Source organism: Marmota monax, unplaced genomic scaffold, assembly GCF_021218885.2.
Source record: "Marmota monax isolate L192 unplaced genomic scaffold, Marmota_monax_Labrador192_F-V1.1 WCK01_AAM20220418_F8-fsc00080, whole genome shotgun sequence".
NCBI lineage: Eukaryota > Metazoa > Chordata > Mammalia > Rodentia > Sciuridae > Marmota > Marmota monax.
In genome coordinates this window covers 8,584,896-8,599,616 of record NW_026694750.1, presented here as the reverse complement: position 1 = coordinate 8,599,616, position 14,721 = coordinate 8,584,896, and the positions used below count along the sequence as shown (strand labels likewise).

The following is a 14,721-nucleotide window of genomic DNA, read 5'->3' as shown; positions in this document are numbered from 1 at the left end:
GCCAGAGACTAAGCGTCCATCTCTGGCCCCTTTTAGCTCTTCTGCCTTGTGGAGGTGCAGCACAGCCTGGGGTCCTGTCTGGGCTCCAGTGTGAGGTTCTGTGGACAAGTGTGCAGCATGGCTGAAAGGGAGCATTAGTGCCTGGGGACGGCAAGGTGGCACTTTTGCAGGGGGAGGTAGGGGAGGTGGGCTACTAACCTGGTCCTGAGAATTCCCCGTGACATTCCAGGTTTGGGGGTTGTGATCACTTGTGGAGGATAAGGCCCTCCACGCTGCCATTACTGTCTGGGCACCTGGGAAATGTGTGACCTTCTTGCATTTAGTTAAGTCTTGGGGACAATGACTTATGCTTGGAGTGAGGGTTGGCCCCAGGCTTCTGGCTTCCCCCTTCCCCATGGTTGCAAACTCCTGCTTCTGTGGCTGAGGGTGAGCACACTCTTGACAGCTCCTAGTGACTCAGACCAATTGGGATAAGCATAAAAACCGGATATGTGCTCAGGTTGGGGGGTGGGCAACTAGAAGGGAAGGTCACTGGATTCCTAGGCTTTAGTGCCCAGTCACCCCCAACCTGAACACAGGCAGGCGTGGTGCCCACAGAGCAGGCGCTACTGATCCTCCTGGGAGGCTGGAAGCTCTTGTCCCCGTCTGAGGAGATGCCCTTTTCCTCTGCCCCAGAGCTGTGGAGAAGAACCCAGCCCGGGTCGCTTGGGAGGCTGGGCTCAGGTGGAGCCAAGCCCCTCCCAGAAAGGCTCCTCCCCCCCCAGTAGGCGCGAAGCAGTCCCACAGCCCCGCCCACTCACGGGAGGCGGGGGCAGGAGGATCCCGACCCAGGGACCCAGACCTGTCTGCCGGCTCGGTCCAAGCCAGCCGCCGCTCGGACCAATGGGGAACAGCCACTGCGTCCCTCAGACCCCCAGGAGGCTGCGGGCCTCCTTCTCCAGGAAACCCTCGCTGAAGGGAAATAGGTGAGAGGGGCGGCCTCAGCCACCCGGGAACACGGTCTCCCTCGACCCGACCGAAGGCCGAGCCCCAAACCCCCTTTCACTTGTCCCCAGAGAGGACACCTCGAGGAAGCTGGCGGGCCTGTTCGGCTCCGAGGCTGGCCCCGACGGGGACGCCGCGGCAGACAAGATCTTCTACTACATCCCTGGGACGGTGAGCCGAGGGCGTGTCCCGCCGGAGCGGCAGCTGCCCGCGGTGTTGAGGCATTGAGCGCCCGGCCGGTGTGGCGAGGCCCCCATCTGTCGCCAGGCCTGGGGTCTGAGTGCAGCTCTGCGCTCTCTTCTGTGTCGTACGCCAGCGTGTGCGTCGCAGTTTTGCACAGCTAAGGGTCATCCCAGTCAGCTCAGGGGATTTAGATCCAAAGGGAGGTGAGGAAGTGGACACTGCCCCGCCCTGGGAAGCTCATCCGCCGAAAGTCTGGCCCAGAACGAAACCCAGACTGGGACTGAGTCAGTGGTGAGCCGTGCGCCTGGCCCTTGGGCGGGGCCTCTGAAGCTTCTCAGGGGTAGGCGGCGCCAGCTTAGATCTCCAGCTCACCGGTTGCATCTATGCTGCAGTTCTTTGGGTGCTGTCGCTTGAGAAAGTAAAGGGTTTCAGGCGACAGAGAGCCAGCTGGTCACCTACTGCAGGCCTTAGTTTCTCCTTCAGGGTCTCGCAGGAAAGTGCTCCCAGATATCCACTGCCCACTGCAATCCTACCTATGCTGGTGCCTCCTGCCCCAGCACGGAAAGGAAGTGACCACGAAGCACTTGTTAGGCTATTTCTCCTGAAGGAACTGAGGGTGCCCTGTGGGACGGTGGACTGGCTGAGTAGAGGAGCCCTAGCCTCTTTCCCCAACAGCTGGCACTGGTTGGGGCAGAACCTAGACTGAAGCTCCCTCCTGTGGGACCACGCCCGCGGATCTTCTGCTGGAAGTGGGGGCGCGGACTCTGGGCCAGGACTGAAGCAGCTGGCATGGGCTCCCAGAGCCTACCTTTCTCACTGTCCCACCAGGCTGGGACCCCGTGTCCTCCCCTGTCCCCTGTCTAAGGTCTCAGGGCTCTTGAGGTCAGCTGCTGGCTTCAGAAACTATGCTGCCTCAGAGAAGGGGCTACATCTCAGACCCTGACTCTCTCTGTTCAGCCCAGGATAGGCAGTGTGACCCTGGAGGGAGTCCCATGAGGCATGGTGTCCCTAGTGGTCCTCCCTTGGAAAAGGGTCAAGACCCCTTGAGCCTTGGGAGATAGGGGCCAGGGAGGGCCCTGGCCAGGCTTCCATCCCTACTGCAGTTCCTAGCTGTCCTTCCCGGGCCCCAAGGCTGACCTAGGCCACAGGACCAGTGGCCTAGCCCTTACGGATTCATGGCCTATTTTTTCGAGAGTGTCATCTGGAATCATTTCCCACACTGGGTGTGGGTGCAGAAGGCCCCACCCAGAGGCAGAGAAGCCGGGGGAACTGTGATCTGTCTGTTCACATTCCTAGGCTTGCCCAAGGGGCAGCTTGGCTTGGCCAGGACACAGCAGCCCTGCAGGTGACCCAAATGTGACCCCCAACAGAATTTGCCCCTAGGCTAGTAGGTCACAGTCCTCTCCAGGCCCTTAGCACCTGACTCCTATCTGACCCTGGCTCTGATATCAAAGCCCCCATTCGTAGAGAACGAACTCCCTGCCAGGACTACCTAAGTGCTGTGTAGACATTGGCCCTTCTTCCTTCCCTTCAGCGTAATGCATTGACCCCCCCCCCCAGCACGTTCCAGGCCCTGGAGACTCAGCAGTGGCAGATAGACAGGAGGACTAAGTAGAAATAGAGTAAGTCAACTGTGGTCAGGCAGCTAACTAGAACAGGAAAGGCTGGAATTTTAGAAGAGTGTGCAGCCAGGGAGAAGGTAAGAGCTGAGCAAAGGCCTGAAGGTTGTGACGTGGAGAGTCAGTGCTGAGTGGCCCCAGCCAAGGGAACAGCCCGATTCAGACATGTGCCTGATTTGAGAGAAAGAGAGGGAGGAAGAGTGGAGGGGCAGGTCGCAGAGAACCCTTAGTCATTGCCGTTTTTGTGTGAGAGACTGAGGCCCACGCTCAGTATGCTAGAGCACTTGAGCACCCAGAACTCATGTTGGTATCCAAGCAGGCTGCAGTGGGGATATTTACACCAAGGAAATTGGTGGCTATGACAGAGCAGGGCTTGGGCTTTTGCTTTTTTTTTTTTTTTTTTTTGTCTGTTTTTGCATATAGAATCAGGTATTAAACATTTACCAGTTTATTGGTAAAAGGCAGGGTTTTATGCACTATCTCACCCAGACACCCAAAAAACTCCTTTGAAAAGTCTGGGGAGATTGAACAAACAAAACAGAGCTGCAGAACCAGGAGGTGGTGAAGATCAGGGTTGACTCCACCGAGTCCCAACTTCTCTGTCACTGCTAGACCAGGTAGCATGGACTGGGGAGCTGTGTTGTGTACATGTTGTGTATTCTGCCACCATTCCATGTATTCAGGCTGTGTGCATCTGCCTATGTGTGTTGTGTGGCCTGGCATGGACAGGTCAGGCCTATATGGGTGGCTGAGTAATGGGTTGGGGTTGCTGGCCCTATCTGGCCACTCCCCAAGCCCTACTCCCCTAGGACTTTCCAGGCCTGGAGAATCAGCCGGAGAACTTGGAGCAGCCCATCCTGAGTGTGTTCAAGAAGGGGCGGCGGAAGGTGCCCGTGAGGAACCTGGGCAAGGTGGTACACTATGCCAAGGTCCAGCTGCGGTTCCAGCACAGCCAGGTGGGGGCTGGGGGGCATGCTCAGGGACCCATACCCCACCATCCTGTCTGCCCCAGTCCCTCAGATGGGCATCTGCTCTCCCCAGGATACCAGTGACTGCTACCTGGAGCTGTTCCCTTCCCACCTCTACTTCCAGGCTCACAGTTCTGCAGGACTCACATTCCAGGTAAGGGGCCTGGGCAAGGGTGGGGGAAAGGCCCCTGAGAGTTCCTGCAGCTGCTACTACCTGTTCTCTGGCAGGGGCTGTTGCCGCTGGTGGAGTTGAGCATCTGCCCCCTCGAGGAGACTGGAGAGCATGGCTTCCAGATCACAGGTATGTGGAGGACACTGGCCTCCTAGAAGCGTGCCTCCCAGCCAGGGCCATGGATCCATCTGCACAGATCCCTTGGAGAGGGGCCTGTGCTTGGACTCTGGGGCTCCAAGCTTGGCCCACCTCAGCCCACACTGCTCCTCCACCCCCAGGCCCACTGCCCGCCCCACTCCTCGTTCTCTGCCCCAGTGAAGATGAGCTCCGCTGCTGGCTCTACCACTTGGAAAAGCAGATGGCCCTTGTCGGGGGACTGCGGCGCTGCCACTCTGTGCCCCCGCAGGTCAGTGTCAGGAACCTGCAAGCCCCTCCCGCCTCTTTCCCTGCCAGCCTACCCTGATGGCCTCCTCCACAGGGCCCCTCAGGGGATGAGCTCCCCTGGTCCCTGCAGCGCCGTCTGACCTGGCTGCGGAGGGCATCTGGGCGTGAATCTGTGGGCAGTGCCATCTGTGCCTCAAGGGTCAAGCTGCAGCACCTGCCTTCACAGGTGGAGGGGATGTGGGGAGGGGATAGGGGAGGTGGGGCAGCCCCTGGTGCCCAGCCCTACCCATGCTGTCTTTTGACCCCTTGCAGGAGCAGTGGGATCGGCTCCTGGTCCTGTACCCAACATCCCTGGCCATCTTCTCTGAGGAACCAGATGGGATTGCCTTTAAGGTGGGCCCTCCCCAGGGTGGACCTGCCCAGGGAGGCATGCTGTGTGGAGTGGGGGCGGCAACTCGGGGAGAACCTGTATATCAAGGCCTGTTGGGACAGAGCACAGGGCTCCACCCATCTGGCTCACTGCCTGGTCAGTCTGATCTCAGCTCTGAGGTGAAAGAGTTCCTCCCTGGAGCACCTTCCTCATCCTGAAGGGCCCTCAGCCACCAGCCAGATCATCGCCCTTGGGCAGGTGGCATGAGGTGGGACCACTCCTGGGAGTCATTGGTATGTGCTCCTGCTGCCTGATGGGCGTGTGCATACATGCCAGTGAGCATGTCACTGGTGTATACTTAGGAGACACGCAGGGGCTTCCCTGCCTGGGGGTCAGTCCCCATCTGCTATGTGAGTTGGTGAGCAGACCTGGGTGATGATGTCCCCAGGAGAGACTTTAGCTGCCCTACTTCCTCAGGGAACTGGCCTTGGTGCTGGACTGTCTGGGTGCCCAGCCCAGCTCTGGAAGACTGGGGGATGGGGCCAGGCAGGGGCTGGAGCTGCTCCCAGGAAGGCATAGGCCTCACTCACTGCCCACAGGGGGAGCTGCCGCTCACTGCCATCCACATCAACCTGGAAGAGAAGCAGACCCGCTCATTCCTGATCTCAGGTCCGTTCTGACCAAGACTCTGCCCCTGCCTTGGGGCCAGGGGGAACGGGAGTGAGCCTGGTGGACAGCCCAGCTCTTGATGGGGACTCTGTGGGGTACACCTGTGCTGCCAGGCCCCACCTCATGGAGTCTGTGTACAGGCCGACTCATCCATACCATCCGGGTGGTGTGTGCCAGTCATGAAGATCACCGCCACTGGCTGCTCTGCCTCCAGACGATTTCCAGACAGGATGGGGACCCCCTGCTGCTCAACCCTGAGAGCTTCCCAGGCCTGCAGGGGCCCACACAGGTGAGGGGCAGCAGAAGTACCTTGGCTCAGGCCCTGGGGATAGAGGGGTGGGTCCAGACATGGGTGGGTGGGGAGAGGGATTGGCCACCCAGCTCATCCCCTGACTGCCCAGGTCACAGGTGGTGTCCGAGGCTCACTTTCCTCTGATGGACGGACCAGCTGGGATTCAGGGTGCCCAGCGCCCCCCTCCAACCGCACCAGCCACTCCCTCCCTGAGTCCTCAGTGCTGTCCCTTGCAGGCTGCCCTGCTCCTGCCCAGCCTGCACCTGTGAGTACCTGGGGGAATGGCTGAGGAAGAGGGTAGGAGGCAGGAGGCTTCTGTGTGCCTGGGAGACTGGTTCCCACGCCTCGTCAACCTGAGCCTGGACCCTGGTTCCTGGGTTGGGGGGACTTAGACTGGAGGGAGTGCCATGGGGCCTCAGAGAATTGAGTGGGAAGGGCCAAGAGAACTTTCTGGAAGGTTTTGGTCCCCCACAGGGCCAGCCCGATTCTGAATCTGACTGGGCCAGCATCGGCCCACGGAGAGCAGATCTGAGGCACAGCAGCCGGTCCAGGGGCCAGGTCCGAGGGGAGCTGCCTGGTCCTGCCGTACCACCACACATGCATCTGGACCTGACCAAGGTGGCCCAGCCCTGCGGGGTGGCTTTCCCTCCTGCCCTGCCTCCCTGGCCGGGCCTGCAGCTCCCAAGGCCTTGCATGCAGATAGAGGTTCTGCTACTTCTAACTCAAGGACTGTCTCTTCCACACCTTCGTTCAGGTGGGCAGGCTGGGCCTGGGGTGTGGCCCAGAGGCCCCAGAGCAGCCCCCGGAGGCACCACACTCCCCGCTGTATGCTGATCCCTACACCCCACCTGCCACTTCCCATCGCAGGATCGCAGGCATCAGGGGCCTGGATGAGGTCAGTTGCCTGCTGGTGACAGGGCTGAATGTGCCACAGCCTGTAGTCAGGGAGATGCCAAAACCTGAGGTCTGCTCAGGCTATGATGGGAGGCTCAGGGGGGTGCCTGGGGCAGGAATCCCTGTGCTCCCTGGTGGCCCTCACCCAGGGCCTCACGTTACCCACATTCTCCTGGCAGTTCCTCAGTGCAGTACGAAGCTCACCTGGACCAGAGCCTTCCAGCCCATTCCCCTTGGTCCCTGTGTCTGTGCCTGTCTCTGATCCCTGCTCTGGACTCTCCAGCTCTCCTGGCCCCCCAGCTCCCCATTTGGTCTCCAAGAAAGGAGCCCTGCAGTCCCGAGCTTCTCGGAGACACCGGGGTTCCATCAAGGACCGGGGTCCACAGCCCCCGGATTCCCCTCAGCTTGTGAGTAGCAGCCCCCACTGTGGGAGGAGGAGTGAGGAGGCCCGGTCCCTGGGCCCAAGGGTGCTGGGCAGACCTAGAACTTCGAGGGAGCAGGAGAGAGAGAAATAGGAGAATGTGGGGCCAGCAGGACCGGGAGACAATGATGGCAGGGTCGTGGCAGGTTCTAGGCTGATCTTTAGGCTCCCTTCCCGGGGATCTGCCCTGCTCTCAGACTTGTGGTTTGGGGTTCCCAGGTCTCCCCTGCCAGGGAAGTGTCACCTAGCCCTCTGCCACCTCCCTCAGGTGAGTGGGGTTCCTGCCTCCCTGGGGGTAAGTACGAACCAGGATGTAGCTTCCTGCAGGCTGATGGGTCTCTGCCCTCCCTACCAGATGGTGACAAGACTTCATCTTCCTCCCACCAGAAATGGCCACGGCTCAGAAGGCTGGAGGCAGAGGGGGGGCTCATCCAGTGGATCTGATGGCCCCTGGCCAGGGCTACTTGTCAGAACCACATTTGTCCAGTTCTGACCCTGGAGAGGGATCTGCAGTCACCTAATCTTTTGACCCATGTCAAATCCCCAGCGTGGGTCTGACCCCAGCAAGTCCAAGGAGTGTCCAGGACCTGAGGGCAGATGGGTAGCAGCTGGAATAGCTAAGAATAGGTGCCTCATCCCTGGGGACACCCTGGCTGTGTGGCTGACCACAACCCAGCAAGGGTCTTCAGGGAGGTGCTGAACATCTGCAGATGCCATCTGCAGCTCTGCCCTCAGGGAGGGAACTTAACCTGGAAGTTGGGGGCCACATGGATGTGCAGGACAGAGGGCTAAGTCAGGTTGGCAGAGTCTGAGTGTGTGAGGTTGGAGCATGAGGTTCCTAGGTCTCAAGGTGTGAACCAGCACAGGCAGAGGCATGAAGGTGTCCCTCAAAGTGGGCAGGGGTGGGGGTCAGTGCTTGGGTGTATGGATGGGGCTAGTCAGACACTGATGCCATAAACAAGGAAGAGAGAGGAGATTTTATTGGTGCTGTCTACCTGTGTCCTCCACCAAGGAACCAGGAATCTCCCAGCATCCTGAAGACCCTGTGCACACTGCCCTGGGCAGACCCCCTGCCACTGCTCTGCCACCTCCGGCCCCACTCACCTTCCCACCCCATCTCTGACTCTCCCAGCCTTGACCTCCACAGCAGCTGACCCATGGGAGCAGGGACAAGTCCAAGCCAAGTCCTCATGGGTGAGGCCACCAGGTTCTGCCTGAATCCTCATCCAGGTCTCCTCAGAGGAGCCAAGGTCCTGCCCCATAGACTCCCCACCACAGGGGCTGCAGCAACCACTGGAGGTGTCTGGGTATCTGCCCAGGTCTACCCACCACCACTACCTTGACCACGTCCTTTGGGGCTCAGGGTTCAAGAGGCTCTTGTGAGCAGGGCAGATGCCCCAGAACATGCCCCTAGCTCCTATGGCCCCTAGCATCCCTGTCCTGACCCCACCCAAACCCAGCACTGCCTTGCCCCTCTCTGCCACTCCTAATTCCAGTATCTTCTCCTGCCACTTCCCCCCAACCTATAACCAGATGAAACACAATGCCCAGTTAAGTTAGATTTCAGATCATCAACAATAATTTCTTAGTGTAGATTTATCCCAAATATTGCAGGTCTGAAATTCAAATTTAACTGGATGCTCTGTGCTTTTCATTTGCTAATTCAATACCCTATTAACTAGTTCCCTGCTCAGTCCCTACCCACCCAGATTTCCAAATTTCCTTCCTCCAAGGGGAGGGGAGCGGCCTCAGCCCCTGGCTGGGCCTCAGGTGGAGTCCAAGGGAGCCAGCCCCACAGACACTGGCTCCCTCCTGGACGCCCTGGAAGACAGGGGTCAGAGGGCAAGGAGGAGGGCAGCACCTCCTGGCACCATGCTTGTCTCCTGTCCTGCGTCTTCGTGGTCCAGGTCTGGCTGCTAGGAGGTGGGACTTGGGCTGCGGCTACAGCTGCGGCTGGGACTGCGCCCTCGCCTCACACGCCTGCGGAAGTAGCGGATGGCAGAGATGGTGCCAATGTTGGCCAGCAAGACTGAAAGAGAAGCACAAGGTCTCCTGGTGCCGGCTCCTGCCAGTCATCCCCTTCTGGCCACGTGACTCAGTCCTCAGAGGGCAGGACAAGGCCAGCGGGACAGAGCAATGGGGTGGAAGCCGGTCAGCAGGGGAGAAGCAGAGTTGGGGAGAAACCTGTGCCTCCAGCGCACACCTCCTCCCTGGGTGCACACCTCCTCCCTAGGGGCCCAGGTGAGGCTGAACAAGGAAGCCCCTCCTTCTGACTCCTAGGCACAAGCTCCCTCTGCCCCCAGAGCCCCACACCTGTTTTCCAAGCGTCCGGGGTATGTAGATCTGACGTTCTCACAGCCCAGGTGGCAAAAGCCACAAACACCAGACACATGTCATTCTGACTGAAGGGAGAGGAGGCCAGGGGACTGCAGAGCTCCCCTAGGAGAGAGAAGTACACCAGAGCTTGACTGCTGCACCCCGAGACGCGCCTGCCAGGACACGTCCACCCTGACACATGTGCCCTGAACACATCTGCCCTGGGCACGCCTGCCAGGACATGTCCACCCTGGGACATGTGTACCCTAGACCCACCAGTCCTAAGAATCACCTGAGCTGCCATCACCTGCCTCACCAAGGCCCAAGTAAGAGCACCCCCAGCACCTATCCTGCTAGAGGCGATTTAGAGACGGGCTTTCCCGGCATTTGGGCCTGGACTCTGGTCAAACCCCTGAATGGCCATGGTGCCTGGCCTCAGCCGCCCCATGTGGACTATGTCCTGGGATTCCTGGAGCTTGCCCTTACCTCCCAACAGGTTCCCAAGGCCCCCCCACCCAGAGGCTGATGACCCAAGATCATGCTCCATCCCCACCCCCATAGCCCTTCTGGCTGGGCTCCCTGGACAGTGTGTTCCCAGACCTGGATGGACTTAGGGCCTAAGCAGAACGTACCTGCCCGCCTGACTGCCAGGCTGAGTTGTTCCACTGTGGCTGGGCTGGGCTCAGGCGAGATCCTGGGTCCCGCTTCCCTGGGGTGCTCTGAGGCCCGCAGCTGGAGAAGGGATGGCAGCACACCCCCAAACCCATCCTCCTCAAGGAAGTGTTCGTAGGCCTCAGGGATAGAAATGGGCACCAGGTCACCAGGGGGTGCCACTGGCACAGCCTCGACCCTCGGGGGCGGGGCTGCAGCTGGGGAACAGCACCCCTGATGCTGGGGCATCTGGCCCTGGAAATCCCGGAAGAAGAACTCGCATGTGTCCGGCCACTGGACTTCGCCTACGGCCTGGCTGGCTCCCTCCTCTGCCACACTTTCGTCCTCCTCCTCAATGGTGTCACAGAAGAAGAACTCATAGGCCTCGGGGAGGGTCACTGCAAAGCTGCTGCCCAGCCCAGGCCTCACTGAGGCAGAAGGGGCAGGGGGCGGCAGGTGCTTGAGGATCCGCGGCTGGGGGGGCCGGGGCCCGACTGCCACAGCGTTCCAGGCTGCAGACCCCTCATGGCCCCCCATTGCCATTCTGAGGGCTGAGGGCCGGGGTGTGACTGGTGAGGGTGGGCCCTCGGCCCCTGCTGACCTTGGCTTCTCCTCCAGTCTGGGCACTGCCGTAGAAAATCGTACCTTCTTCCTCTTGGGAGCCTGCATGGGGCCCTGCAGGGGCTCGCCCTCAGGGGGTCCTGGGGTCCCTTCAGAGGGCTGCTCTCTGGGCTTCTCTTGGGGTCCCCCAGGAGGAACAATCACCTCTGTCCCCACAGTGTCAGACCCTGCTTGGGGGACAGGGGCCCAGGAGGGCTCAGCAGCACTGGCTCTGGGGGCAGGTGTGGATACAGGTGCTTCAGACTCAGCCTTGGAAACAGAGTGCGGCAGAGCTGTGCACGGCAGGGCCACAGAGACAAGAGTAGAGGAATCCACCGCTGCTGCATGCAGGTCCACACACACTCTTGGTGTGGAGACAGGTGTAGATCCAATCTGGACACGCTGAGGCTCAGAGGCAGATGTAGACATGGCCGTGTCGGGTTGAGGCTTAGAGGCAGGTGTAGATAAAGCCTCATCGGGTTGGAGTTTGGAGACAGGTGTAGACAAATCCATGTTGGGTAGACTTTCAGAGGGAGATGTAGATGAAGCCATGTTGGGTTGAGGCTTGCATGCAGGTGTAGACAAAGTCACATCAGAGTGAGGTTTAGAGGCAGGCACAGACAAAGCCACATTGGGTTGAGACTCAGAGGCAGGCATAGACAGACCCACGTTGGGTGGAGGCTCAGAGGCAGGTGTAGATGAAGCCATGTCAGACTGAGGTTTGGAGGCAGGTGCAGAGAAAGCCACATCAGGTTGAGGCTCAGAGTCAAGCATACACAGATTCATGTTGGGTTGAATCTTGCAAGCAGGTATAGACAGACCCATGTCAATTTGAGGCTTGGAGGCAGGTGTAGACAGAGCCACATCTGGCTTAGCCAGGGAGACATTTGGATGAGTTTCCTGAACAGATATGGATACCGTGTGTAGCTCAGCTCTAGGAGTTATTCTGATCTGGTCTGTACCTTGCTCAGTGACAGGCACAGGTGTACACAGACCCCAGCCTGGCCCTGGACTGGCAGCATGCTCAGGGGGACGAACACTCAGCTCCGGAGCACCTGCAGAGTCTGGCTCCAGTGTGTCCTGCTGGGCTCCTGCTGTCAGCTTTGCTGCCCCAGCCACAAACCCCTTGCCCCTGGACCCAGCCAGGCCAGTGCCCTCCTCAGGCCTGGTCTCAGTGGGCAGCAGGGAGCCCAGATGGGCAACAGCAGGGCCTGGGGCTCCTGAGCGCCCTCCCCCCTTTGCACCCACAGTACGTCTCTTCTTGCGCCCAGGGCTCCGTGCTGGGGCTCCAGGGCTGTCAGGGGGTTTCTGGGAGGTGGGGCCGAAGCCAGGAGACTCAGGACTCCGAGGGGGCTCACCAGGGGGGCTGGGGGCCGGGCTCTGCAGGAGCCTCTGCATCTCCTCTCTGGAAGCTGCTGACCGTGGGAGGACTGAGCACTGACCGGGAGGGGCAGCACCTGAGCCAAGGGACAGAAGAGCTTCTGACTGTGCGGACGTGCCGGCTGCCTGCTGACCAGGTCCCAGAGCCAGGACAGGCTCACCCTGAGACCTTCTGACCAGCTGTCCTGTGGCCACGGCGTCCTCCTCTTCACAGCTCTGACAGTCCCTCCTCCTGGGAGCAAGCTGCCCAGTAAGAAGGGGTGGGGGCCCAGGGGGGCTGCTGCCACTGCTGTCCCCTGGGTCAATGTCACTGGACAAGAGCTCATCTCCAGAGGCTAGGCCAGCCTGCAGGAGACCACACTCATCGGCAGTGGCAGAGAACTCAGCCCAGTCCCGGTCACTGAGCTGGACGCTGTACTGGAAGTTGTCCATCATGGGTCAACAGAGGTGCTGGAGAGGCAGCAGAGCGTGGGGCCGGGTGGAGTCTTTACAGGCCCAGGCTCTGGGCACCAACCTGCTCATCTGCTACCACCCCCCCCCCAGGGGTGCCCCCATCTCCCTGGTACACCATCTCCACCCTGAAAGAAAGCAAAACCCTTTCTTCTGAATGAAAAAAATCCTCGGCTCCCACTTGCCTTGTCTCCTAATCATCTCTAAATGGTAACTTTGTCACAACACACTGCCACCGTCCTGCAATCAAGCAGGACCCTGGACTAGCGGTAAACCAGCTTTCATGACATTTGCCTTCCCCCCCCCAGCAGCCCTGGGCCTCTCGGACCTCCTGGCTGCCTGTGCTCCCTTAGAGCAGACTGCACCAGGACAACCCGCCAGGGATCAGGGCCCCTGGAGATGGTCAGCCCTGGGCGGTCCCAGCATGCTCTAGTTGGCAGCAGGTCATAGACTGGAGGCTGCAGTGTCCAGGAGGTGACCAGCCTGGGGCAATGACCTTCACCAGCTTTGGCTGGGACCAGATTCCTCTGAGCTCACCAAGGTCAGAGCTGGTTCAGGGGTCAGCAGGAAAAGCTTGGGCTGGATGCTACAGAGCAGAGCTGAGTCCCTGACCCCTAATGGCCCCCTCACGTTATCCTCAGGATCTGCACCCCTGGCTGAGTTCACCTGAGCTGGTGAGAGCCAGCCTCTGCCTCCATGGGGGCTGCTCCTTAGGCTCTTGGTGAGACACTGCCAGACCCAGAGGGAAGGAGGTCACTGGCTGGGACAGTCCTGAGCCAAAGCTGTCTGGAGACCAGAGTACGGTGGCTTTCTGCCCACTGACTCAAGCCCTCCTCTCTGGCCTGGGGGCTGTCTGCTAATGGGAGCCTTGGACAGGAGTGTGGGGCTGATCACATCCTACCTGGTCTAGGCAGCCAGCCGGGCAGTGGAACTGGGAGTTCACACAGCCCGTTCCAGGGCAGCATGGTGCTATGCTCTCCCTGCAGGCTCCACCCCTACTGCCCAAAATACCTCGTCCCTGTGCACACATGACCCGTGCCACTCAGGGCTCAGGCCACAAATAGATGGCATTTGAGGAGCCTTCAGTTACGTGACGGACGTCGTCCTGGTGCAGATCCAGGCCCAGAGTTGGTGCCAGCCAAGGTCACAGCAGACTCTGGCCAGAGAATGCTGACCAGTGACCAGCCCTGCACAGGCCTCCCGTTCCCAGGCAGGAGGCTGCCTGCACTTCCATCTTGCCACGAGCCTCAGGCCCATGTGTACCCTGCCCCCAGAGTGTCTCCCGCCCAGCTTTTCAGATGAACCCTCACCCACCCAGGGCAGGACTGTGCCTCCCTGGCCTACCTCCTGGGATCACAGTCTCCCCCGAGGCATTGCTGAACCTGATGGTGGACTGGAGAGCAGGTGGGGGCATTCTTTGCTCTCTGTGGAGGCCTCCCATAATGGGCCTCAGAGAAGGTCTGGGAGGGCTGGGGGTACAAAGTGGTTTCATTCCTGACTCAACTCTTGTGGACAGACCCAGGATGGGGTGGCCTTTTCCTCAGGAAGAGTCTGGCAGGGCGATACAGAATCTTTGCAAGCCCCTGAACACTTCTCTGAAACCCATCCATTCTGAGAGGGGAATCAGGATGACCCTTATTCCTGAAGGTTATGAGGCACAGAGAGGGTGAGTAATGTGCACACAGCCACAAAGTCAGTGGCAGAGTTGGGTCACATGACCCTGTCCTTAACCCTGCTTCAGCTGCAGAGCGGGGGCACCCTCCAGGTTCTCTAGGGCAGGATTGGCGGCCATTCTCAGACAGGCCCCGAGTCAGAGGACAAGAGGAAAAGCAGGGGAGCCAGACAACATGCGTCTGAACAGACAGGGAGCAAGCTCATTCACAAGCAGCATGTTCTAGGAGATGGAGCAGGAGTAGAGTGCCCAGAGGGGCCCAAGGCCTCGATGAGCCAAGAGGCTGCAGGGTCCGGAGGAAGCTGATGGCAGGCCAGGTGGAGGGTTGGCTCTTTGATCTGAGTGTGTGCGCCTGCAGGAGGTGCTGGGAAGTGGGTGGCAAGGCAGACCTCTGCAGAAGGGTGTGGCACTGAACAGGCACAGCTGGGTGGGCAGCCCACCTGCTTTTATCCCTAATGTAGTGCTGTACCCTTGCACTGATAGGAGTGCCTTGGGGTTACAATCTATGCAACTAGCTACTTTTGACATTGGGGTAGTAGAGGAGGGCTGTGGTTAAAAACGGCTGCAATTGGGTCTCTACATCCCAGTTGAAACTAAATACTATATTCCGAAAATGGACCTCAAACTTCCTGCCTCTCACCAGCTGCCTGGGGCAGGCCAGCCCAGCCTGGCTGGAGCTGTGAGCGCAGCCCTACC

At 59.8% G+C, this 14,721-nt stretch overlaps 2 protein-coding genes across 5 annotated transcripts; one reads left to right on the top strand and one right to left on the bottom strand.

Moving 5' to 3' along the window:
* Positions 1-277: 277 nt before the first annotated feature.
* Plekhn1 (pleckstrin homology domain containing N1) lies at positions 278-7,947 on the top strand. Of its 4 annotated transcripts, none has more exons than XM_058572641.1 (15): positions 278-965; positions 1,056-1,155; positions 3,596-3,742; positions 3,828-3,908; positions 3,983-4,055; positions 4,205-4,332; positions 4,405-4,536; positions 4,623-4,703; positions 5,280-5,349; positions 5,490-5,638; positions 5,758-5,906; positions 6,396-6,536; positions 6,715-6,942; positions 7,176-7,224; positions 7,312-7,947. In XM_058572641.1, exons 1-15 carry the CDS (start codon positions 883-885, stop codon positions 7,447-7,449), a joined length of 1,749 nt encoding a protein of 582 aa, XP_058428624.1. In that variant the 5' UTR covers positions 278-882; the 3' UTR covers positions 7,450-7,947. The 4 variants fall into 4 exon arrangements, with proteins under 4 accessions (XP_058428624.1, XP_058428623.1, XP_058428622.1 ...); XM_046424760.2 differs by adding an exon at positions 6,116-6,259 and having other exon boundaries at positions 285-965; positions 5,751-5,906; positions 7,176-7,947; XM_058572640.1 differs by having other exon boundaries at positions 279-965; positions 5,751-5,906; positions 7,176-7,947.
* Perm1 (PPARGC1 and ESRR induced regulator, muscle 1) lies at positions 7,906-13,579 on the bottom strand. The gene is made up of 3 exons (XM_046424759.2): positions 9,905-13,579; positions 9,270-9,395; positions 7,906-8,985 (listed from the first exon to the last, which is right to left on the bottom strand). Exons 1-3 carry the CDS (start codon positions 12,336-12,338, stop codon positions 8,873-8,875), a joined length of 2,673 nt encoding a protein of 890 aa, XP_046280715.1. The 5' UTR covers positions 12,339-13,579; the 3' UTR covers positions 7,906-8,872.
* Between the last annotated feature and the right edge of the window lie 1,142 nt (positions 13,580-14,721).

Coding starts and splice junctions, on each gene's coding strand:
- Plekhn1 (XM_046424760.2), top strand. CDS start 883: ATGGGGAACAGCCACTGCGTCCCTCAGACCCCCAGGAGGCTGCGGGCC. Junction 4,333..4,404: donor GCCACTCTGTGCCCCCGCAG/GTCAGTGTCAGG, acceptor CCTCCTCCACAG/GGCCCCTCAGGGGATGAGCT. Junction 6,260..6,395: donor TGCATCTGGACCTGACCAAG/GTGGCCCAGCCC, acceptor ACCTTCGTTCAG/GTGGGCAGGCTGGGCCTGGG.
- Perm1 (XM_046424759.2), bottom strand. CDS start 12,338: ATGATGGACAACTTCCAGTACAGCGTCCAGCTCAGTGACCGGGACTGG. Junction 9,396..9,904: donor CCTGGCAGTCAGGCGGGCAG/GTACGTTCTGCT, acceptor TCTCTCTCCTAG/GGGAGCTCTGCAGTCCCCTG. Junction 8,986..9,269: donor CCCGGACGCTTGGAAAACAG/GTGTGGGGCTCT, acceptor CTTCTCTTTCAG/TCTTGCTGGCCAACATTGGC.